The sequence below is a fragment of the Narcine bancroftii genome, chromosome 2 (assembly GCF_036971445.1).
Source record: "Narcine bancroftii isolate sNarBan1 chromosome 2, sNarBan1.hap1, whole genome shotgun sequence".
Taxonomy (NCBI): Eukaryota; Metazoa; Chordata; class Chondrichthyes; order Torpediniformes; family Narcinidae; genus Narcine; species Narcine bancroftii.
This window is the reverse complement of record NC_091470.1, coordinates 70,822,831-70,849,615: the sequence shown is the minus strand read 5'-3', so window position 1 is coordinate 70,849,615 and position 26,785 is coordinate 70,822,831. Positions and strand designations below refer to the sequence as shown.

At 39.1% G+C, this 26,785-nt stretch overlaps 1 protein-coding gene across 5 annotated transcripts in view; it reads right to left on the bottom strand.

The window, feature by feature from the left end:
- Positions 1-26,785, bottom strand: part of LOC138753716 (glycogen phosphorylase, brain form-like) — an 86,519-nt gene that overhangs the window by 44,448 nt on the left and 15,286 nt on the right. For 4 of the 5 annotated variants that reach the window (XR_011351384.1, XM_069917060.1, XM_069917063.1 and 1 more), the window contains exons 6-10: positions 23,236-23,347; positions 12,978-13,060; positions 6,929-7,072; positions 1,838-1,930; positions 492-638 (exon numbers count right to left, since the gene is read on the bottom strand). Coding sequence is in view for 4 of the 5 variants with exons in the window: in XM_069917060.1 (XP_069773161.1) it covers positions 492-638; positions 1,838-1,930; positions 6,929-7,072; positions 12,978-13,060; positions 23,236-23,347 (579 nt within the window). In the remaining variant the exon portion in view is untranslated. The remainder of the gene's footprint in view (positions 1-491; positions 639-1,837; positions 1,931-6,928; positions 7,073-12,977; positions 13,061-23,235; positions 23,348-26,785) is intronic. The other variant, XM_069917061.1, reaches the window with a different exon arrangement.

The window sequence follows — 26,785 nt, the reverse complement described above, 5'->3', positions numbered from 1 at the left end:
TTCGGCTCTCCGAGTCCATGTCAACCATTTTACACCACGTTAACCTACAACCCTGTACGTTTTTGAAGGGTGGGAGGAATCCAGAGCCCCTGGAGAAAAATCCACGCAGACACAAGGAGAACATATAAACTCCTTACAGACAGTGAGGGATATGAACCCAGGTCTGGTCTCGATTGCTGGAGCTGTAAAGGCATTGTGCTAACCGCTACACCATCCGTGCTGCTTCAATGTCAAATAAAAATTAAAACCACCAATCCTATATAAAATATTGGAAGTAATCAGCAGGTCAGGAAACATCTGTGGAATAAACTTAATTTATATCATTGCCATACATCATTCCAAAAGTACAAGGGCTAAGTTTCCAGCATCAGTAATTTGATAAATTATCCTTTTAGTATCCACCATGCTGCCTACATCTGCATTTCATTCCAAACAGGATTGAAAAACAAAGTGAACATGCTTGAAACAGGATTGTATAATCTCACACTTACATCTAGGTGCCTTTGATTAATTTCATATATAATCTCCAGATGTCTGGGTAAGAGTTTCTCAAAAAGAGATACAGGCCAACGTTCAAGGGCTTCAGGTAAAATTGTATGATTAGTATATGCAAATGTATTTTTGGTGATAGTCCAAGCCTGAAAAATGACAAAACTATTTTACTGCTACATTGAATTCACAAAAAATCCACAGCATTTGTAGTTCATGTTTAAGGAAGCATTACTGACGACAGGGAGTGACTGTTTTTACCAGATTCCATCCATCAACCAATGACAGAGTCGCTTCTGGAGCGGCAGGAAGCCAATACGAATGAATGTGATTTGCTTGTAAATTTAAAATGTGAGAAACACAATTTGACCATTATCATGATTAATGTTGTTACTTTGCTGTTACCCTGTGAATTTTAGTACATTTTAAAAGCAAAATGGCATTTAGGTGATGCCCAGAGAGCATGCACAACTAGGATTTTCATTTTATCTAGGTACGTTTGACAATAAACTAGACTCTGAACAAACGTTTCAGCATTCAAAGTGTTTTCATCAAAATCTTAATCTTTATATCACCATATTTTTCTTCACAATTTGAACTCATTATCACCTTGACATTTTTAACTTCGGTTCCTAATATGTGCAAGGGCACCAGTTTAATTGAAAATTGAACTGAAAGTGGTGAATTCTCAATTTTCTAGCCAGAGGCACCAAGTCCAGTTCTAGCAACTGTTAGGTCTGCTTTGTTCATGAATGAGTGAGACAAACACCAGGCTGAGTCGAAATCAGGGTTCTTTGTTCTTTATTACCGGATTGTAACACTTGCGACTAACAAAGTTAGTCGGAGAATGCATTCTGCCGTTATCAGCAAAATGGTGATTTTTTATACCCTTGGATACATGCTTAGAACATCATCATATCATTACTTGTCCAATGACTAAAACTGTTGCTATCCTTTCCCTGCTAGCTTCCTGCCTCTCAATCCATCAATGTCTCTCTTATCTTGTAAGTACAAGGATGCATTCACATCTTGTTACAGCCCTGTACATTCCCATCTCATGATGTTTTACCTAACAGGAGTACAAGGACACCTCCCCTTCTTGTTACTGCCCTGTACAGGGTAACTCCCTACACATTCCCATCTCATGATGTTTTACCTTACACAACCCGGGTGAGGTAAGATTCATATTGTTACTATCAAAAGGCCACTGAGAAATTTGGTTCACTATGTAAACTTTCTTTCTGTTAACAAATTGAACTTATCAAGGTTTAAGGTTTCTTTAGTGCCACATTTTTCATTTTGGAATATTAAGCCCAAAAATAACCTATATTCTTTACATGGTTCTAACCTGATCCCAATCAAGCTTCTCAATGTCCACTAAAATCCTCAGTAACTCGGGAATCGCCAAGGCAGGATGGGTATCATTCAGCTGAATTGCCACCTACAAATACAGAAAGGGAATTTTAATCCAACATTAAATTGCTTCTTATCCCTTCTCATTCTTCAAGGAAGAAAAAGTATTATCTGTATACAATACATCAAAATAGTTGGGAAAGTGTCCTTTAATGTTTAGGAACAGTACCTCTCTCCAATAAGGAACAGCGTAGTTTTCTGGCAATACTTTATCCTCTTCAACAGTGCTAGTGGAATATAAAGGATGGAACAGAGAAACTTGGAATGAGTGAAGTTTAGATATATGTATGAGATGAGGATCCCAATAATAACATGGGTATTACGCCTGCACACTTGATGTTGCTTTACCTTTCTTTCATTATGCTAAACAGCACAAACTACCTGTGAGCAGTTAACAGTAACGTACCAAAAAGTAAAACATATATTGTTGCAGCAGATTAAAAGTTGAAGAGCACAATTTATAACATACTACCCAACAAATATATATCACAATATAAATGTTTGCAGATTCCTCACTTTAAGAAATGGTTCCTTTAACATTTCACAACGATTTTCAACATTGTAACTAAAAAAAATTATTCAAAGTTCTCATACAAAATATTTAATAAACAAGTTGTTAGCCTAGAAAGTTGATCTATTTGCACAAGTCAAGTAAGTGACATTTCTCTGGTCCATCCCATTCCACTAATATTGCTGTAAAGGATCTTTTCTTTCTTCTTCTTTGGCTTGGCTTCACGGACGAACAAGTTAATTAAATATGCAATGATTTCTGCATTTACTCACAGAAATCTGCTGCAAGGTGCTGCCTCTAACCTGTACTCACAATTCAAAAAAGGAAGAAATTGAAGCACCCTGCACAGCGACATGCCAAGGAGATGTGACTTAAAGGGGCACGGGTGCAATTGGGTGGCACAGGCTTGTAGGCCAGAAGGGCCTGTAATCGTGCAGTGTCTGAAAAAGGCTCTCATTTGCCAACTTCAGTTTCTTAATCATCAGCCTTTTTTTCTAGCCTCAGTGCTGGATGTCCCATAATTTTCAGCTGTTTAGTGCATATTAAGCCAATAAAATTTTTTAAAAAAAATCATTCATCCATTACTTCAATGAACTCGCAGTCATTTCAAATCAATCCATCATCAAGAGCCATGCCTCGAGCTACCATCTTACTAAATCCTGGAAACCGATGCCCTAAACCATTATAACTTCTCCAATTTCACTGGTTTTCAATCCCAATCCTTCTGTGATGTGACATCAAATGTCTGTCTTATGACCCTGTGAAGTAACTTCAAATCTTTCTATATTAATAGACATTATACAAATTGTTGATGCAATTCTTATGATTTCTGTTATTCTTTCCTGATAGTCATCAGCTTACATAGGCCTTACATTCTCAAAGGTACGGGAAAATAGAGAGCTGCTCATCCGTGCTGAACATGAAAGTTTCAAGAATATCTAGTAAAAAGTAATTACAAGAATACTATTTTATTAGGATTGCATAGATCTTTCCCCTGTCACCAGGATAATTATCAACCTTTTGGCTGGTGAGTAAACTATAAGCAAATTGATTATTTTTGCTGGAGATGAGTGTGAAGAGAACTAGAACTCATTGTATAGAACCAAGTAGTTGCTGTGAGAGTTTTGTATTTTTAGCCTTGGAATTTTATTTGCTGGTTCTTCTCTATATGAATATTGAATTATGAATACAATGGCAAAGTAGTGACATTCTTTACATCATGCCACTTTGTCCAGGGTTCCTAATAGCCACTAAATGGGCAGCGAGCCTGAAATAAACAATTAATTTCCTAATCATGACTATTCCTCTGAATACAGAAATTAAACAAGCTCCCTTAAGATTGAAATAATATGCATGTCAATTAGAAAAATAGTAATAAATCTTCGTCCGCGAAGCCAAGCCAAAGAATAATGATATTGTTGCCCTTTATTTTCATATACATTATATAACGTACATATGCACCCAAATCTTACTTGCTGCAGCCAAACAGGTATTTTGTAAACAAAACAATTACAATTGTATGCATTAAATTAAAATGAGAGAACATAGAAATAATAAATATTCAGTTAATACAATGTAAGAAAAAAATGTGGTGTTACATTAGTGTGGATGGGCCTTTTTGTATTGTTTTAATAGTTGGTGATTAGTGTCGTAAGGGGAGGTTGAGAGGCATTGGAAATAAATGTTGATATAATGCCTATAATGGTTTATTCTTCTTCTTTGGCTTGGCTTCGCGGACGAAGATTTATGGAGGGGGTAAATATCCACGTCAGCTGCGGGCTCGTTTGTGGCTGACAAGTCCGATGCGGGACAGGCAGACACGGTTGCAGCGGTTGCAGGGGAAAATTGGTTGGTTGAGGTTGGGTGTTGGGTTTTTCCTCCTTTGCCTTTTGTCAGTGAGGTGGGCTCTGCTGTCTTCTTCAAAGGAGGTTGCTGCCCGCCAAACTGTGTGGCGCCAAGATGCACGGTTGGAGACGATATCAGCCCATGGCGGTGGTCAATGTGGGAGGCACCAAGAGATTTCTTTAGGCAGTCCTTGTACCTCTTCTCTGTCACGGTGGCCAGTGGAGAGCTCGCCATATAACATGATCTTGGGAAGGTGATGGACCTCCATTCTAGAGACGTGACGTGACCCCCAGCGCAGTTGGATCTTCAGCAGTGTGGATTCGATGCTTTCAGCCTCTGCCATCTCGAGTACTTCGATGTTAGGGATGAGGTCGCTTCAATGAATGTTGAGGATGGAGCGGAGACAACGCTGGTGGAAGCGTTCTAGGAGCCATAGGTGATGCCGGTAGAGGACCCATGATTCGGAGCCGAACAGGAGAGTGGGTATGACAACGGCTCTGTATACGCTAATCTTTGTGAGGTTTTTCAGTTGGTTGTTTTTCCAGACTCTTTTGTGTAGTCTTCCAAAGGCACTATTTGCCTTGGCGAGTCTGTTGTCTATCTCGTTGTCGATCCTTGCATCTGATGAAATGGTGCAGCCGAGATAGGTAAACTGGTTGACCGTTTTGAGTTTTGTGTGCCCGATGGAGATGTGGGGGGGCTGGTAGTCATGGTGGGGAGCTGGCTGATGGTGGACCTCAGTTTTCTTCAGGCTGACTTCCAGGCCAAGCATTTTGGCAGTTTCCGCAAAATAGGATGTCAAGCGCTGAAGAGCTGGCTCTGAATGGGCAACTAAAGCGGCATTGTCTACAAAGAGTAGTTCACAGACAAGTTTCTCTTGTGTCTTGGTGTGAGCTTGCAGGCGCCTCAGATTGAAGAGACTGCCATCCGTGCGGTACCGGATGTAAACAGCGTCTTCATTGTTGAGGTCTTTCATGGCTTGGTTCAGCATCATGCTGAAGAAGATTGAAAAGAGGGTTGGTGCGAGAACACAGCCTTGCTTCATGCCATTGTTAATGGAGAAGGGTTCAGAGAGCTCATTGCTGTATCTGACCCGACCTTGTTGGTTTTCGTGCAGTTGGATAATCATGTTGAGGAACTTTGGGGGGCATCCGATGCGCTCTAGTGTTTGCCAAAGCCCTTTCCTGCTCACGGTGTCGAAGGCTTTGGTGAGGTCAACAAAGGTGATGTAGAGTCCTTTGTTTTGTTCTCTGCACTTTTCTTGGAGCTGTCTGAGGGCAAAGACCATGTCAGTAGTTCCTCTGTTTGCGCGAAAGCCGCACTGTGATTCTGGGAGAATATTCTCGGCGACACTAGGTATTATTCTATTTAGGAGAATCCTAGCGAAGATTTTGCCTGCAATGGAGAGCAGCGTGATTCCCCTGTAGTTTGAGCAGTCTGATTTCTCGCCTTTGTTTTTGTACAGCGTGATGATGGTGGCATCACGAAGATCCTGAGGCAGTTTACCTTGGTCCCAACAAAGCTTGAAAAACTCATGCAGTTTGGCATGCAGAGTTTTGCCGCCAGCCTTCCAGACCTCTGGGGGGATTCCATCCATACCTGCTGCTTTGCCATTTTTCAGTTGTTCGATTGCCTTATATGTCTCATCCTCGGTGAGGACCTCATCCAGCTCTAGTCTTAGGGGCTGTTGAGGGAGCTGGAGCAGGGCGGAATCTTGGACTGAGCGGTTGGCACTGAAAAGAGATTGGAAGTGTTCTGACCATCGGTTGAGGATGGAGATCGTGTCGCTGAGGAGGACTTTGCCGTCTGAGCTGCGCAGCGGGCTTTGGACTTGGTGTGAGGGACCGTACACAGCCTTTAGAGCCTCATAGAAACCCCTGAAGTCGCCAATGTCCGCGCTGAGCTGGGTTCGCTTGGCGAGGCTAGTCCACCACTCATTTTGGATCTCCTGGAGTTTGCGCTTAAGATGGCTGCATGCGTGACAGAAGGCTTGTTTCTTCTCTGGACAGGACGGCTTTGTAAGGTGAGCCTGGTGGGCAGCTCGCTTCTTTGCCAGCAGCTCCTGGATTTCCTGGCTGTTTTCGTTGAACCAGTCCTCCACACCAGGGTCATGCCCAGCGCAGAATGCCACACTGACCACCGGCTGGTTCGCTGCAAGCTCAACCTTCACTTCAGGCCAAAGCCCAGGAACAGTAAAGTCCCCAGAAAGAGGTTCAATGTTGGAAACCTGCAGTCAGACGAAGCGAGAGGAAACTTCCAGGTAAACCTCAAAGCTAAGCTCGACGATGCAATCCGCCTCACGGACCCGTCCCCTGAAACCCTCTGGGATCAGTTGAAGACTACCATGCTGCAATCCACTGAAGAGGTACTGGGCTTCTTCTCTAGGAATGGTATATTAAGAGGAAAAAAATAGGTAAACCTAGTGTTTGGAGTACTCCAATTTAACCCATCCCATTTTTGAAAAGCTTAATATGTTTTTGTGCTGTGGACATGTGCTCATTAAGTAATGAACGGGCAATAGATATTTTCATTTTAAAAATGCAACTATTCAATTTGAAAAGGATAATATAGATTACATTATTTCTGTGTTGTATGGCTCTATAATTCATTTCACCAATAGGTTTACTTTTAAACAATAAATCAGCTGTGTTTCAATTTACCAAAACCCACCTTGTCAGCGAAGCTATCAAAACAAATTCGAATATTATCCCGGCAACCAAATTTAGAAGACTTGAAACGACGAATAATATCTTGGAGAGAGGCAGCCACAACAAAATACTCCTGTTTTAATCTTAACTCTTTACCCTCAAAAAACTGAAAAGAAAAGCAATATAATTATAATACAAGTGTAAAGGTCCAGTTCAATAAATTGAAAAAAAAAAGCATCTAATCCATGGTCAATCTTTTTTTTTTATTTCTGTAATTCAACTACACTTCAATGCCCTTTAAAATCATTAAACAAATACTTCTTTCTTTGTCCTTAAAAATAAAGAATTAATTTATAGATTGACATATTGGTATGTTGTACACATCACATCTTTGTAGAAAATAATCAACTTTTCACTACATCTCTCCAACATTACTCTGAAATATCTGTACAACAAAACAAAGTGAAGAGCAGTAATTAAGTTACAGTCAATAGAGGCACAGGATAAATACCACAAAAAAATTCCAAGCAATGAATCCACTGTGAAACATTTTGGGGAGAACATTTCTGAACTGGCGTTTGACATAGTAAGATTGAACAGAAGGGCTGCATTTTCATGAACATTTTCCTCATCACCAACAATTATATTAACCAATGGAAAATAAAGCCCAAGATTTTCTCAATAAAAGATCCCAACCTGAAATGTTGACTGACCATTTCTACCCATGGATGCTGTCTGACCCAATAAGTCCCTACAGCTTCTCATTATTCCAGCATCTGCAGTTTTTGTGTTTCCCCTACATTAACTGAACAGGCTGATGCACCATCAATGACTCCAAAAGTCTGAAGTTGAGTAAAACTGATAAGCTTTTATTGGCAATAGAATGAAACCACATCCATGCTGGTTGACTGTCCTGAACTGAGGAAGGGGCTGAGGAATAGTCAGGAGACTGTAGGAGGAGCCACAAGTACAGTCAGCCAATGGGTGTGCCCAGACAGATAAATATACACAGTAATTTACCACTTAGGCTACGATTCAAATTAGCTTACTCTTTGTAATTTTTATAAATGACTTGAACAAAAAAATGGAGGGGTGGGTCATTAAGCTTGTAGTTAACACAAATATAGGAGGTTTTGTGGAGAGTGTAGAAGGATGTAGTTGGTTACAAAGCAACATGGGCAGGATGCAGAGTTGACAGAGAAGTGGCAGGTGAAGTTCATCCTGAAAAAATGTGAAGTGATGAACTTTGGAAGGTAGAGTACATGATTAATGGCACGATTCTCAGCAATATGGAAGAACAGAGGGCTCTTGAGGTCCAGTTCCATAGATGGTTGGCACACATCATGGGCCCAAGGGCCCATTTTGTATTGTATTAGGTTAAGCAGGATTGGCGTGAAGATAACCTGCATCAGAACCTTCGATCTGAAATGTTAACTCTGATTTTTCTTTCATCAATGTTGCTTAGTCAACTGAATATTTCCAGCATTTTCTCTATGCAGCTCAGATTTCCCACGTTATTTTCAAGTTCAAGATTAAAATGCAACTTGGATGGAAAGTATAAGTGAGAAGATACTAGTTTGTTTTTTAAATCTTCGTTAGGTAGTTGAAATGAAGGAATAAGCCAAAAGGTGTGGTTAAATGTAGATTATAAAATAATAGCTAAAATTTTAGCAAATAGATTGACTAAACTTTTACCTAAGTTGATTCATATGGATCAGACAGATTTCATAAAGAATAGATATGCCTCAGATAATATTCTGTGTGTGATTAGTTTGATTAATAGATTTCGACAATCTTTATATTTAGATGCAAAGGAAGCATTTGATAGAGTTGAGTGGAATTTTTTTTTAGAGTTCTGGAGAAATTTAAGTTTGGTCCTATTTTTATTGGTTGGATTAAGGCTTTATATAGTAAACCGGTAGCTAGAGTATTGACGAATGGATTGATTTCGGAACTGTTTAAATTGACTCGATCAACTCGTCAAGGTTGTCCTTTATCACCAGCTTTGTTTGCGTTAGTGATCGAACCTTTGGCACAGCTGATACGACAAAATACACAGATACAAGGTATGAAAGTTTTAGATGAGGAATATAAAATTAATTTATTTGCTGATGATGTACTGGTGTATTTAACAAATCCAGCTCAATCATTTTTACGCTTGAAGGAGTGTCTGATACAATATGGATGTCTTTCTGGATATAAAGTTAATTGGGAAAAAAGTGAAATATTACTGGTAAGTGAAGGAGATTATTCAGCTTATAAGAATATTCTTAATTTGAAATGGACTGATCGAATTAAGTATTTGGGTATAATTTTGAATGTTAATTATCAATCTTTATATAAATTAAATTATCTTCCATTAATGAAAAAAATTAAAACCGATTTGATTAAATGGAAAGATTTACCTATTAACTTATTTGGTAGGATAAATACAATTAAGATGAATATTTTTCCACGTATGGAATATTTGTTTCAATCTATTCTGTATTTACTTGATAATTTTTTTTTCAAGATTTGAATAAAATGGTTAGGGAGTTTTTATGGAGAGGTAAATTTTCAAGAGTAGCCTTGAATAAATTAACTTGGAAATATGAGTTAGGGGGGCTACGTTTACTACATTTTCAAAATTATTATGAAGGAGCCCAAATTAAACTTATTAGTTCATTGATGGATTTGGAACGGCCCCCTAGTTGGGCCAAAATTGAGATGGCAAATATTTTTGAATTTGAAATACATCAATTTTTGTTTATATGGAATATAAATTTGTTACAGCAACATAATGTGCCTATATTAAAACATTTAATTAAGTTATGGACAAAGAAAAATAAAATGATAGGTTCTAGGGGTGAATTATCAGCTTTGACTCCATTGTAATAAGAATCAACTTATTTCTTTTTCAATACACAATTGAAGTTTATTACATTGGAGACTTAAAGATGTGGAAAATTTGGGAGATTGTTTTAAAGAAAGTAAATTTTTATCTTTTAATCAGATGAGGGACAGTTATGGTATTGATAAGAACTCTGTTTATTATCAAATTTGATCTTTGGTAAAACATGTGTTTAGTAGAGATATGATTTTACCTGAAATGACTAAATTTGAGACTTTTCTTATGAAGGTACCAGAGAAGGGTTATATTTCATCTATGTATCAAATATTACAGGATGGCATGGATAAAAAGGGTTGGGATAAATCCAAAGGTAAATGGGAAGTGGATATTGGTTTTATTTTTTCCGAGGATGATTGGTTAGATATTTGTTATGATAGTATAACTAGACTGATAAATGCACGCTATGCAATGATTAATTATAATTTTTTACATCAATTATACTTAACACCTGAAAAACTAAAAAAGTATGGTTTTCATGAATCAGATTTGTGTTTTAGATGTGGTAATTCTGTTGGAACTTTTTTCATGCTGTCTGGTCATGCATATACAATCTTTTTGGAAGAAAATTCAATTGTTTTTAGAATACCTGTATAAGATTAAAATACCTTTAGATCCGACAGAATTTTTATTGGGCAGTTTGCAACCTCTGAAAGGTTTGGAATTAGATAAATTTCAACTTGCTTTTGTATATTTAGCATTATCTGTAGTGAAAAAATGTATTGCTAGTATGTGGAAAGATACAAATATGATCGATATTAATAGATGGCATAATGAGATGAAATATTGTTTAATAATGGAAAAATTACATATGTTTTGCATGATAACTATAGTTTTTTATTAGTAAGTGGTTGTTATATTCAGAATATTTACATTTTGATTTACGTTGATTAAATCTCAATATGTATGTTTAATTTTTTCTTAATTTTCTTTTCCTTTCTTTATGGCTCTTCTTAGGAGAGTTGGCTAAAGGGGGGGTTTCTTTTCTTCTTTTTTCTATAAAATATAACATTCATGTTTATGGTTTATTGTTGTATATGTCATTTACTATCTGTATTTTGAACGAATAAATAAAGTTTAAAAAAATATGAAGGGGTGTGATCTTCATCCACAAAGAAAAGGCCTTCTATGTTATTTTTTCCTAGTTCTTTCATTTTCTTTTCTTCCCAAAACTTTGTATCACTTCATTTTCATGTGGTTAAAATGGAGAATAGTAGCAGAGCCAATCTTGTATGATTGGAGCAGAACTCCTCTGTATACAAAAATAATTGAAATTCCCAAATGGACATTCTGCCTTCATTATCTATTAACCTTATGACCAATGTGGTCAAGCACAATGATTTTGATAATAATAATAATTGAACTTATTGTCATATACATTGCATATTGTACACATATACTGAAATTCTTACTTGCTGCAGCTGAACAGGAACTTTTAAAAAAAAACAGCAACTACAAAATTACTAAAAGACTACATCCCACATACCTAACTGAATTAAAAAAGCAATAAATAAACAAAAAATAGATTCAAAAAGCAAAAAAGTCACTTAGCAATAGTGCAGACAGTCCTTTTGAGGTCTTTTGTGATTTTTAGTTTTAGGAAACGAAGGATATACATGCATCAATAAACTATTTGCAGGCATACTTTTTTTAAATAACACACGAATGGATACAGATTCTATTGACAAATTCAATATTCATTGTTCTTGAAAATCTAGTATGACTTGAAGAATCTGTACAATAAGGATTCTCCCAGTGAATTTAATTGAAAATTTCAGGATTTTGACTTAACAGAATGTTTCCACATCAAGATACAAGACAATATGGAAAAGAAATTTGATGATATTCCTATCTGCAGGCTATTGAGGGATTTGGAACTTACCATAGTTGTGGAAAAAATGAATGTTGAAGAGGAAAAGCAAATCAAATTGAGTGCATTGACTGGATTAGCTTTTCAAGAGTTCATGGAGCTCAGAATCTAAACAACTTACACTGTTAAAATGCTGTGATGGTGAATTACCTCTGGTAACAGAATACAGACTCCAACTTGTTTTTTTTTATATAGCTGAAGAATTTGTGACTAATTCACAAACTTCTGGTCAATTGTAAATCCCAGAATTCAATTATTCAACAAAACAGCATCTCTCCAGATCATGGGGCACACACAAAAACACATAATGCACAGTACATAATGATCACAAAAATATTCAAAATAAATGCAGATAAGTATTTCAGATGATTTACATTGTTACAGGATACCGTTCATCAGTATCATAGCCTACAGGAAGAAGCTATTCCCCAGCCTAGCAGTACTGATTTTGATGCTTCTGTACCTTCTTCTTAATGGTAGTGGGTTAAAGATAATAGCAAACTGGATGGAAAGTCCTCTATGATTCCTTGACCACTATTTTGGCAGTGCTCCCAGTAAATGTCTATAAAGGAAAGGGAGACCCTGGTGATCTTTTGGGTTTACTTTCATTATAAACACTATGTGACTCAACAAGGTGGCTCACAACCATAATCTCAGAGGTATTAAGAGATAGGCATTAAAAGCTAGCTCTGGAGTGGATTTTTTTTAAAAAAGGAAGAATTTGTGATGAATAGTACAGATTGGCAAATCATTTACCTTGGTTCATTCAACCTAAATTCACAAGCGAAGATCTACAGTATCAAACTTTGTAATAACTACTTTTATCTGTTATTATCAACTTTTTAAAAATAAATTTTATGATTTTGCAAACATATCTGAAGAGCATTTCTAAGAATGTTCAAACTACTGAACATATCCGGGTACTTGAATGAAAACAGTTAGCTACTATTATCAGTAGCCAATACCTCCTACAGAAAGCTGAAAATCTACTTCGTGAACTTTGTGCAATCAATATAATTTATGCAATCAATATAATTTATGCAAATGAGGAAGGAAAACAAACCAAACAAATCATTCAGCAAACTCTGTGAATCTGGAAGAAACCTACTGTACATGTCTTGAATATTGGCTGACTGATATGGATAAATAACCTGACTTAACAAGTTACAGTTTATCAATAAAAAATTGTCCTTAGTCCACTGAAGGAGCAGTTAGTTGACATCTATTAAAATCATCAGAAATCATTTTCAACATATATATTCAATATGTACATAGATATACATTCAATACAAGTCATTTAGAAAAATTACATACATTATCATTTGGGTAGAGGACTCTGCTAATATTTTCGGCAATATTTCTGTCCAGCACAGCTTGGATATAGTCACCAGCATTAACTGAGAATAAAATTAATGTTAACCTTATTTTAGAGTGGTATTCATGAATCTAATTAAATTGTTTGTAACAAAAGATAACAGATTTTGTAAACAAAAATGCACAAGTCACATTAATACACTCAACACAAAATAATGTAATTGATGGCATTTTAGTAAACAAGTAATGGCTTTGATTATTCTGGGATATGTCCACTGCCTGGAATCACTATCCATTATCCTCACATGCCCTCACTTACCTGCACAAAATTTGGAAGGTGTGTTTCGCTGTACCTGCTCACACTGCAGCCCAGCAACGAGTACTGATTCTTGGAGAGAATTGGATCTAGGAGATTTGAATTTGAAAGATGGCAAAACTACCTTTGTGCTACACACAACTCCAGCCACCTGAAAAATTTCAAACTTTCTCCATTGATATCAATTTTACTCTGATTCATTAATGGCACATTCTTTCAAATGCTGTCTTGCCTCACAAGGCAGTTCTCCTTATCTCAACTTAAGGAGCTCTTTTGACCATTTGGACCAAAGCTAATAATAAAGTCTGGAGCACAACCAACCAAAGCACTGGTATGTAGATTTTCTATTAACTTTAATAGTCTTGAAAAGTGTCTAACATTGAAACTTTTTTTAATATTATTAAAATGTGAAGTTAAATATTTGGAAAAATAATTTCAGTGAGATCACGAACTTAAATGCATTTAGAAATTATTAGAAACAAACTAAAACAAAATAATTAAAATAAGTGATCCCATTTTGCCTCCTACATCTGAGACCAACAAATCCATTGTCAAAACTGAATCAAACTGACCATGAATTAAATCAAAATCCTTTCAAATTCTCAATTTTCCTGAATAACTGGGTTTGAAATACAATTGAGAGTCACAAATTGCATATTTCAAAACAACATGCCTTATGTAGGCAATAAATCTTGAATATTGGCAATACTTTATACAGCATTTAAAGGAAATTATTGTCTGCAGTGCAAAAGGCTGGGAGTTTGAGGGTTTGTCCAGAATCCTATATGAATATATCGGTCAGAATTTCCTCTTGCTGTGTAATAAGAGATTCAAAAGCAATACAAGTATTACTCAAGAGAACAAGAAATAGGAGCAGAAGCAGAACATCTCAACCAGCTGCTTGCCCTGCCATTCAATAAGATCATGGGTGATCTGGGCATGGAATCAGCTCCATTTAACTACCTGTTTCACATAATCCCTAAATTCCCAATTAATAAAAATAAAGTGTTTTAATAGAGGCACCCTCTATTGCTGCACTGGGTGGAGAATTCCACAGATTCACTCTTATCTGGAAAAATAAATTCCTTCTCATCTGCGTTAAATCTATTCCTCCACATTTAGAGGCCATGTTTCCTAATTCTAGTATCACCTGCCAATGGAAACAATCTCCCCGCTTCTATCTTATCTATTTCTTTTATAATTGTATATGTTTCTTCAAGATTTCCCCCTGATCCTATTAAATTTCAATGAATATAGTCTCAGGCTATTCATTCTCTTGTCCCAATTCCAGAATCAACCTGGCAAACCTCCTCAACACTGTTGCCAAATCCAGAATTTCTAAAGTAAGGAAACCAGAACTGCAAATTCAATTGATATAAATTGAATTTACAGAAGAGTGAGCTGTTCGTTTTGGGGTCTTCTTGCTCTCGGGATTCCTCTATTCCTTTTAAAATAGCTAAAAATCAATTCAACTATCTAGGTATTACTATTAATAAGAAATTCAATAATTTGTTTAAAGAATTTTTTTACTTTAATGAGTCATGTTAAGAAGCCCTTGACACAGTGGTCCTTTCTTTCAATTACATTAATTGGATGTGTCAATATTATTAAGATGAATAACATTCCTAAATTCTTATATATTTTTCAAGCTGTAATCATTTTTGTTCCCAAATCCTTTTTTGATTCATTGGATTCCATCATATATTCTTTGATATGGAAAAATAAATCCTCCATCTTAGGAAAGTCTTCTTTCAAAATATTTTTAAAAACAGGGGCATGGCATTATCTAACTTTAGATTTTATTATTAGGCAGCTAATATTAGATACCGGTATATTACTTTTTGTATTCATCATAAGGAAAATTTAGGTGAATTAAGTTGGATTAATTTAGAAATTAAATCTACTAAAAAAAAATTCTTTCGATACTTGGAGCGCCTTTACCTTTTTTGGCATCCAAATTAACTGATCTTTTTGTTGTTATACATAAATTGAAAATCTGGTTTCAATTTAGGAAATGTTCCAATGTTTATCAGATATTTTTTTACTGACCAAAATATTGCTTCTTTTGAATGATTATCCACCAAATTTAAAATACCTAGACATCTTTTTTTTTTGCTATTTACAGATAGGAACTTTTAAAATTCTTTAATTTTGAAGCTCCCCAAAGACCTAGTACCTAATATGATAGGGATGACTTATAATTTTCAACCTAATTATAAACTGTTGGTATCTGGTCTTTATGAATTACTTTAAATTCTAAAGATAGTTCCCGGGACAAAATTAAAAAACTATGGGAACAAGATTTTCAACAGCCATTTTCTGAAACTACATGGAATTCTATTCTGAAAGGAGTGCATTTATCCTCTTTTTGTGCGAGGCATTCATTATTACAATTTAAGGTACTACACCAGGCTCACTATTCCAACGTTCAATTGGCTAAATTCTTTACTAATCTCTCTTCGAAGGTTCACTGTACCTTATATTCTGGTTATGTCTTTTCTCTTCCCAATTTTTGGGAAGGGATATTTCTTTACTTCTTAATATTAATTTGACTCCAAATCCTTTTATTGCTCTCTTTGGAATAAGTAGGCCATCTGATTTAATTCTGACTGCTTCACAATCCTACATAGATGCCCTTGACTACCTTATCACAAGAAGGGCCATATTAATGAGATGGAAAGATGCTGTCCCTCCCACTCATAATCAATGGTTGTCCAATATGATGGCATGTCTGACTTTAGAAAAAAATTATATGTTCCACTACTGAAATTAATCTTAACTTTGTTTCTTTATGGAATTATTTTCTTAATTATTTACAAAATTTGTAAGATTATCTAGCTTTTGAACCCAATGTTTACCTTCCTTTTTTATTATTAGTAGTGGACTGTTTATGTTAACTAGTAGCCTCCAAAGGGAGGGGATTGAATTAGATAATTACTATTGCGTTTTTCTTTTTATCTTTCTTTTTAATGTAACATAGGTCTCAGTACTACTTGTATTGCTATATGAGATTTGTTAATACTTTATTTCACTGTTATGTACCTATGGAACATTTAGTTGATAAAATCAATAAAAATATTAAAAAAAAGAAAACCAGAACTGCTCACAATTCTCCAGCTGCAGCTTCACTAGTACCCTCTATAGTTGCAGCAGAACCTCCCCTGTAGCAATTCAATCCCTCTAGCAATGAAGGACAACATCCCATTTACCAGCTACACCTGCAAACTAATTTTGTGTGGGTAACTGTGAAACAAAAAATCCAATAAGAGTAATGTTTATTAAAATAATCTAATTTTAGCAAGTATCCAAAGGAACACACTATTTAGTGATTGTGTTTAGTGGCTTTCAGAAAATACACAAATATATCAATTAGGAGGGCCAGTAGGCCACATGCCCTTCAAGTCTGTTTCAGCATTCAATAAGATCATTTGACTGTAACTCCAATTCCATGTTTTGTCTACTCCTGGAAAGAATCAAGAATCTATACATCTCTACCTTAAAACTATTAAATTCTGCTTCCCTTTGAAAGTATTCCAAAACTAATTATCCTCAGAAAAAATGTTTTGCCTCATTTCTATCTTGAAGCATCAGCCCCTAATTTTTAAACAGTGTCTTCCATTTTCCTCACAAGTGGAAATGTTCTCTCCAAACTGGCACTATCATGTCTCCTAAGGATCTTACATGGTTCAATCAGGTCAACTTCCAGTGGATACAAGCCAAGCCTGACAAACTTTTGTTCAATTACAACATACTGCTCCAAGTATCATCATGGCAAATCTTCCCTGAATTGTTGCCAGTGCATTTACGTCTTCCTTAATAGGGACCTATTTCACCAATGCCCTAAAGAACTGAAGCATAAATTTGTGACCACTGGAATCATAGTGGACATGATGAAATAACCATGCAAGGCATTTTTTGAGTGAATCAAACGGATTTACTCTTCAGAATCCATGCTGTAGCTAGCTGCTACAAGCTAGGCTTTGCAGAGCCTATAGCACAGAAGTTATAGCTGTAGGCAGGTTAGCTCAAAAAGAACACGCTGTTCCCAGAAAGAATGACATGAACCCCAGTTGAGTGGAGTTAACACTGAGCTTTATTGGGTTCACAGCCCTGCTTTTATTCTCAAGCTGAGGGGCATGGTCAAAGCCCCCTCAGCACTGATTGGTGCATTTGCAATCCACTTTCCTTGATAGGGCAGTTAGGCTCTTTCAGTTGTGGCCAACTGGAGGGGAGCGCTGCAGGCCTCGTGCAGTCTGCTGGATTGTTGCATTCGTCCTCCATTTCGTGAGGCACTCCGAGGGGGCTGTGAGGGGCCATCACAATGCAACCTTTTAAAAGCCCGATTCATGCACTCGACATGCACTGATGTCATCACGCACTGACGTCGCATAGCTGGTTCGATCCCTTCTGGGTGTTGTAGTACTGCCATAGTGCTGCAACAAACTTCATATTTTTGTATTTAATTCACAAGGCTTCTGTTAACTTTCCTAATTAGGCTGTACTCACATACTAGCTTTATGTGAATTTTGCACTATTTAGATGTTATTCAGTAAAACTCCTGTAGTCCAGGTTGCTTGGGATAGTTGGTTCCAAAAAGGCAGACCTTCCAGGCAAATGGATATTATTCAATTAATTACCAAAATACTTCAATTTCCTTTTTTTATATATAACACAGGATTATAAAACAAAATTCAGTAAACTCAATAAATTTAAGGAGGGTGGTTATGGCCACAGGAAACAAAGCCTGGTGATCTTAAAGGTACTGATGAAACCAATACCCAGTAAAGAGAGCACGAGAAAATGGTCCACTGTCCACAGTGATTTTCAAAAACAGGAACAGAGTCCCAATGAGCTTCAAGGGATTATGGGAAACATGGTCAAGGTGTCTATCAAGGGGATGCAGGAGATCACAAAGGACCTTGTTCCAATGATCTCTTAACATTCACAAGACATCTACTTTTCATATTCATTTAAAACTCAAGGATCAACTTCTGCACTCCCACAGACCCTTAAAACCAATTGAGGATCCTGTACTCCCATGAAACTCAACTGTGCCATGGTTCATGAACGCCCTTGAAACTCAGCTGGATCCTGTGCTCCCTTGAAACTCATCTGAGCACTGGTTCTCACACTCCCTCAAAATTCACTGTGGCTGAAGTGAGTTTCAAGGAAGTGCAAGAACTGGGGCCCAATAAACTTCAACAGAATGCCCAGATATTGAATCATTGGGATATCCAAATAGATAGCAGATTACAATGGACCACAAAGATTTTCTTCCTGAATACTTTTAGATGTATTTTATTGGTTTTTGGGCTGCTGATCATGAAAATCACCAAAAAATATTTCTATTATGTACCCTTCTTTAGTTATAACCTATTTTTGTGATTTTTTTGTCATAGTTTTAACATGCATCAAGCATACAAAACTATAAAGAGCAATATGTCATTGAAAATTCATTTTCTGCATTTTCACTTGGACTTCTTCCCTGTTGATCTTGGTGAAGTCAGTGATGAACATGGTGAAAGGTTTCATCAGGACATTGTGACCATGGAAAAGCACTATCAGGGCAAATGGAATCCATTAATGCTGGCCGACTATTGCTGGACACTGACACGAGAGGCATCAGATGCTAAGTACAAACAAAAATCAGCTGCAAAACATTTTTTTAAGTCAGTTGAACTAACACAGCATCATTATGCAATTAAACATGCAAAAATAAAAGTTAACTTAAAGTTTCTCCAACTTTCTACGTGATACAGTGATGTACTATCAATAACTCCAAAGACTGGAAGTTAACTGACTTATAGGCTTTTATCACCATAAACTGATGGAACATTTCACGTTGCTGACCCGAGACCCGAGCTTGTTCCAGGGAGGGGTTATGGTGTAGCCACCTTTATTTGGAGAAATCAAGGGGGAGAAACCACAGTTACAATCAGCAAGGTGCAGGCCAGCCATACATATATAATATAGTTGTTCCACCACATGCAGAAAATTATCTTTGTGTTCAGTTTGAAGTCATCTATCTTAATACCTAACTTTATTTCAGTAAGCAAACCTTTTGAAAAAAATTGTTGTCCTGTGATCGCGAGGAGATGCAGCAAACAAACCACACTGGGAGTCATGAGTGAGCTAAACCAACTGATTTTAATCAAAGTCGTTTGCACGCGCTTATATCTCCTGTTTCCCGATGATGCTTATGACTCTCGGGATGGAAATGATGTCAGCCCGAGGGCTGGAACCGTGCCCGGTGCATCAGGGCTCTCTGCCCCCTGCAAGTCCTCAACTCCATAACCTGGTTCACTTGCAGAGCGGCTCAGCCCGCCACAGATCAGTTTTATTGTACTTTATTTGTCAAATTTTGCCAACTAATTTAATGAATATTTACTTTTGTAGCCTTTTCATATACTCTTTACAATTTGTAACACTTCTCACCTTTATGTAATCAGCAAGTTTTGGAACAATATCTTTGGACTCTTCATTCATCATTTAGAGAAATTTTTAAAAGTTCAAGCCCCAACACCAATTCCAGATTCACACTGCTCATCACATCTAACCAATCATTTAATGACTATTATCCTACCATCTATGTCCTGATAGCCAGTCAATCTTCTAACGAGCCTGCACTGCCTAAATACATCCAATTAATCTACCAAGCCTTGATGTTTTTGGAACATGGAAGGAAATGGGAGCACCCAGGGAAACCCACACAGACACAAGGAGATCATACAAACTCCTTACACACAGCACAAGATTCAAACCCAAGTCGCTGGTGCTGTAATGGCATTGTGGTAACTGCTATGCTAACTGTACAGCCCACTTTCTACAGATGAGCTTTTTTCCCAATAATAAGCTTGTGGTAAAACATTGTCATATGTATTTGTCTGGTCAGGCACACCTATTGGCTGGCTGTATCTGTGGTCCGCCTACAGGCTCACAAATAAAAAAGACTGTTCCACAGCCCTCCCCTCAGTGCAGGACAGTCGAGCAGTATGGATGTGCCTTTGTTTTTTAATGAATAAAAGCCTATTGGTTTGTCAACCTCAGTCTTTGAGTAATTGATGGTGCAGCAATTTTATTCACTAAAGTTTTTGCAATGGAGCAGATCCTGAAGCCAGAAAAGCTGGAAATTGACCCTCAATTACCTGAGACATCTACCAACTTTGAACTCTGGCTACACTGCTTTGAAGCATTCCTGCAGGAATCTTCAGCCATCATGCAGTCAGAGATCAATAAATTGCAGGTGCAGTACTCCCAAGACAGCACCCTGGTGTACTCCATGATCAGGGATGCCATGTCATACCATGGACATTCTTAAAAGCCAATACCTGCAAAGAATCAACCTTGTCTACTCTAGGCATTTTCTAGTGACCATCAAACAACAACCCAGTGAGTACCTTTGGCCCTGCAAACCCTCAGAAGGGCCTGTGAATGTAAGGCTAAGACTGCTGCTGATAACACTGAGGACCTGATCAGGGATGTCTATGTCGTTGGGGTCATGTTGAATTACATCCACCAGAGACTTTTGGAACAAGTGGAGCTCAGTCTGCAGTGAGCAGTTGAGCTAGGAGGTACACTAAAAGTGTCGAGGCCTACTCGACAGATAATGTGGCCGCCTCATGGTTACCACAGGTGCCACCATCTTGGGATGTTCTGCCAGCCCATCGCTCCACTAATGAGTCGACTACGGCAGCAATGCTCCGCAAACACTTCCCACCACTTTTGTCTAGTTCGGCGACCTGTATACAGCCACTCAAAGTAGATGGTACAGTGCTGGGGCTTTCATTTGGGCAGAGGTACAGCATTTACTTAAAGAGGGGATAATCAGCACCGGCCCTTGGAGAGTGCAGGCAGTGGTAGTGAGGAATGGGGAAAAGAACAGGATGGTCATTGACTACAGTCAGACCATCAACAGGTACACACAATTAGATGCTTACCCCCTCCACCACATAGCCGACATGGTGAACCAAATTGCACAGTATCAGGTCTTTTCTACCATTGACTTGAAATCGACAAGGTACTGAGGAAGAGAAATGACCTGTCTACCAACAATTACAATACCTTGGTCCAGCTAGGGAAACTTAAGAGCCACCAGACGCCCTGTCCTGCGGGACCTGTACCAGTGTACAGATTGACTCCTTACAAACCCTCCATAATGATCTCTGCCATTCCAAAGTTCCAGATTCTTCCAGTTCAAAGCCCGCAACCTGCTGTACTCCATCGAAGAGATCAGATCCATGACCAAGAACTGCCAGGTCTGCACTGAGCACAAACCACACTTCTACTGGACACACAGGGTGCATTTGATAAAAGCCACTCATCCCTTTGAGCACCTCACTGTTGACTTTAAAGGACCCCTGCCCTCCACAGACTGCAACATACATTTCCTCAATGTCATTGACGAATACTCCCATTTCCCATCCCCTGCTCTGACATGACAGCTGCCAATCATCAAGGCTCTACGCAGTCTCTTCACTCTATCCTTCTTCCCCAGCTATATCCACAGCAACCAGGGGTCATCTTTTATGAGTGACGAGCTGTGCCAGTACCTGTGGCCAGGGGCATTTCCACAAGCAGGACCACTAGCTACAATCCCCGGGGGAACTGGCAAGTGGAAAGGGAGAATGCCACAGTCTGGAAGGCTGTTCTTCTGGCCTTGCGATCTAGGGGCCTTCCAGACTCCTGCTGGCAAGAGGTCCTCCCATAGGCACTCCATTAGGTCCCTTCTATGTACTGCTATGAATGCCACACCACATGAACGTATGTTTTCCTTTCCCAGGAAATCTGCAACAGTGACTATGCTGCTAGTGTGGCTGACATCCGCAGTGCCAGTTCTAATCTGGAAGCATGTGAGGAGCCACAAGTCTAAACCCCTAGTCGAAAGGGTCCATCTCCTCTATGCCATCCTCAATATGCCTATGTGGCGCATCCTGACGGACATGAGGATACTGTCTCTGTTAGGGATCTGGCTCCTCCAGGGCCCCTGGAAACTTCCACTGATCAATCCTGACCACACACAATCCACCTGAACCATGGTACCCTGTCTCTTTACAACAAAGGATACACCAGACTCATTATCGCTTACCCACCTGTACAGTACCGATGAGCACATACAGGTCACTGCACCGTAGTCACAACCAGTATTATGATGGTCCCAATGAATGACCAGACCACCTAAGAAACTTAATTTGTGACTTTGTAAGCCCCACTTCACCCAGCTGGACTCTTTAAAAATGAGAGGTGAATGTGGTAAACCACTGTTGTATGTATTTGTCTGGTCGGGCACACCCATTGGTTGGCTGTACCAGTGGCCCCTTCCACAGGCTCCTTTACAAAGGTGACTATTCCACATCCCCCCTCCTCAGTGCAAGACAATCGAGCAGTATGGATGTGCCTTTGTTCTTTAGTGAATAAAAGCCTATTGGTTTCTCAATCTCAGTCTTTGAGTAATTGATGGTGTATCAAAGCTTTGATCAAAAAGACATGTTATTACATAATTTCAACATATCAGAATGGTAAAGGCTTTGGACAGAGCTATAAATCAGCATATTCATGACAACAATAAATTGAGATAATAGCAAACACAATACACATGAACACCTCCAAATTCTAGATTTGAAAAAATATATTTGTATAATTGTAAACAAGTGCTCAATGCAACAATCCAGAGCTAAAATACAGTGTCTACCAGAACTTTTATCCCCTGATATGTTAAAATCAGGTTTATAAACCAAATGAAGAATAAATTTCTTAAATTTAACATTGTAGAATGTTAAACTTAAAACAAACTTAAGTACAGAAATGTGTAATTTTTTTTCTCACTGATTATGCCACTGTTCACCTCAATAGCCTCACGGAACTTGTGTATTTATACACCTCTTATGCAAAATGTTGTTTTCAGAGTTTCAGTAGAATCAATATCTATTGCAATAAATAACTTACAGTGATGCAAGTGGAAGTCATTTGGAGCTTTGGCAGACCACAATCTCAGAGTATTCACAGTATTGTTCAGATATCCTGGAACTGGAGTATCATATGGAATGGCAAGAACTACCTGTAGGTTTATCAGCAACAGAAAAATATATATTTTTGACAGAAGAAAGAGATTTGTTATTCACAAAAAAGTATACGCATGATTCATAAATATAATAACATTAATCCAGCACATGCTTGAGAGTGGTGGTTCTGGACCAGCAAAATTTCTGGTACAAATGGATGTTATTCCATTTAATATTCCAAGACACATTAAATTCATTTTTCTTCCAATGTAGATAAATAATTTTCTTTAATTAACCTGTAAAGTTGTATTTTGAAACTGAGGTGGAGCAATTGAATGAAACATTCCTTCAACAAGTCAACATAGAGAAAATGGTAATAAAAAACAAAGCTGTCTGAATGCTGTCACAGATAGAAGTACATGGGTACAATCGTATTGCCTTCACAAAAACATCACTAGAGAAATGACAAAAAATTAGGTATTTTATATATAGGATTCTTAACTTTTTACTGGGGAGGCAACACAAAGGTTATGTAGCTTTAATATTAAAGAATGGAACAAAGACAGTAAAGAATAATGATTTTAACGCAAAAACAAAAACAAGTAGTAGAATCAATTTAGATTGAAGATTCCTTAAAAGGTAGGAAATAGAATAAAAATAAAATGGCTATTTTTGGGTTCCACAGGGATTGGGTAGGACCTGTTCACATCTATATTAACGATTTGACTGACAAAGAGCGAGGTGGCAGTGTGGATTATGAGGAAGATGCAGAGAAACTTTAGAAAGATACAGGGGCTGAGATCAGCATGCTTCCCCGTTCAGGGCATGAGACATGTAACAAAAAAACCAGGCCATAACTGAAAGCCACAAACTCCAGTACTATCCAGGCATTTGGCATGTGTAGGATTCCACTTAAGTTTGCTGATACTAAGTTCATGTGGACGTTCACGTTGGCCACATTCGAACAACCGCTACTGGGAGCTTATTTTATCAGAGCACATGGCCTGTTGGTTGATTTAGAGGGACAAAGGCTTGATCATACCAATATTTTCCAGACCTTAGCCCTAGGTGAGGCCAAACTACTCTTTCGGATAATGAATTCGCCATGTTGTTTGCAGAATTCCCCGGAATAATTCCCTGCTGCAATTCACCTCGGTGATGCCGAAACATAGGATGCAGCACCATATACCATCCAAAGGGCCACCGCTGCAGACCTGAGTTCACAGGCTCCCTCCAGATAAACTTCGCCTGGCCAAAGAGGAGTTTGAAAGGATGGAGGACATGGGTATTGTACAACAGTCCGATAGCTCCTGGGCCTCCTCGCTTCACATAGTACCCAAGGCCGCAGGCGCATGGAGAACCTGGGGTGATTATTGCAGGTTGAACGAGGTTACTACACTGAATCACTACCCAGTTGTGATATGGTTGTATGTGCCCACCCTCCTGATGATATCCTCTCCTAGACTCCTCCCTGGACTCCTCCCCTGTGACCCAGGCCATAAAGGTCAAGTCTCCTCTTCCTCTCCTCATTTTCCCGCCTCAACCCAGGCCAATAGTCTCTTGTGTAATAAAGCCTATCGTCACCCTCAGTCTTTGTCTCTGTGATTATTTGGACAACTGGTAGCGCCCTACAATTTATTACACAAGATTTTGAAAGTCTCCGGTAATGAAGAAATTACTGCGCCCCGATCAGCTAGAGGTAGACTCCCAAGTCCTAGGTGCATCTAAACTCTTTGAACAGTGGGTGAACTGTTTCAATAATTTCCTTCACGCCGCTGCTGAAGTGGTCGATTCCGACAAGAAGCTGAAGGTCCTACATTCAAGAGACGGCCAGAAGGCTCTCCAGGCCATCTGAAGCAGCGCGACCTATGTTGATGCAATGGCTGAACTGCGGATGCTGTACAAGCCAAAGGTGAACAAAGTCTACTCCTGTTACCTGCTGGCATCCCGAAAACAACAGCCTGGTGAGTCCACTGAAGAGTTCATCCGATCCTTGGTCACACTGGGAAAAGACTGTTTGGGGAACACCATGACCACAATATCGTTGACCCAATGCGTGGAAGATCTGGTTCGAGACATCTGTGTGTCAGGATTGAGGTCAGGTTATATCCGACATCGTCTCGAGGAGGATCAACTCCCGCTAAAAAGGGCGATCCGACTGATCAGAACTCAAGATTCGGCCCAACACCATGCAGAGCTGATTGCGGGCAGAGGCGGGCCTTCCACGCACGTTCCACCACGAGGATTGCCATCCTGGGACTCAGCATCGGGGGTTACCGACCCCATCACCACTGCAGTGATACCGGCATTGTCGAGATGCAATTTCTGCGGGCAGGCTAGGCACTCGAGACACCTCTGCCCCACGAAAGGAGCCACATGCTCGGAAGAAGGGCCATTACCAGGAGGTCTGTAGGTCCAAAACCCTGTCCAGGAGCAGCGAGGCGTGTGTGCCTGAGGAACCACTGCGTGCGCAGTAAGGGGGGGCGGCATCTTACCTGCTACTGCTTCCAACCTCTACACTGTGGCCTACCACGTTGATGATTCCATTTCCCCCTTCTTCTCCAAAGAGGGCAGCATGGTCAACATGGAGTTCACCATCTTGGGCGGGTCTCCCCAGTGACGACGACGAAGATGCCTGTCCTGGCATCAGTAACCCTGAATCAAGCCAGCCCTCACCTGATCACGAACTCCCATGATACAGATCGAGGTGAAAGGGCATAAGACGAACTGACTCTTTGACAGCGGCAGTACCGAAAGTTTTGTCCTTCCCGACATGGTCCACAGACTCTCCCTTCCCATCAGGCTGTTGACTGGATCAGTATCAATGGTGGCGAAGGACCAACAAACGTATCCAGGGGTACTGTGTAGTGTCTCTAATCGTGAGGGAGGGGGGATGTTACAATGATTTTGTATTGTTGATCATGCCTCAGCTCTGCATGCCGATCCACCTGGGCCTCGACTTCCAGAGTCAGTTCAGGATTGTGATGATGGCGTTCAGGGGCCCCCAACCACTGCTGACCGTTCATAACCCCCAGCTCTCGGACTCCACCCCCCCAACCAAGCACCCAGTCTCTGGCACTATCCTGTAGTCTCACCACCCTGCGGTGGCCCCACTGTCATTATTCATGAACCTCACCCCAGACTGTAAGCCGATCGCCACCATGAGTAGGCACTATAGCACAGAGGATATGCAGTTCATCCAGGCCGAGGTTCAGCGACTTCTGGCGGAGGGGATCATCAACCCTAGCTCCAGCCCTTCGAGGGCATAGGTCCTCGTGGTCAGAGGGGCAGGCAAGCCCCGGATGATGATCGACCATAGTCAAACCATCAACCGTTTCACCCAGTTAGATGGGTACCCGCTACCCCGGAGAGTTTTTTGCAACCATTGACCTCAAGTCAGCTTACCATCAACTCCCCCTCCGCCCGAGCAATCGAATCTATATGGGGCTCGAGGCCAACAGCAAACTTTTCCATTCCCTGTGGGTGCCTCTGCT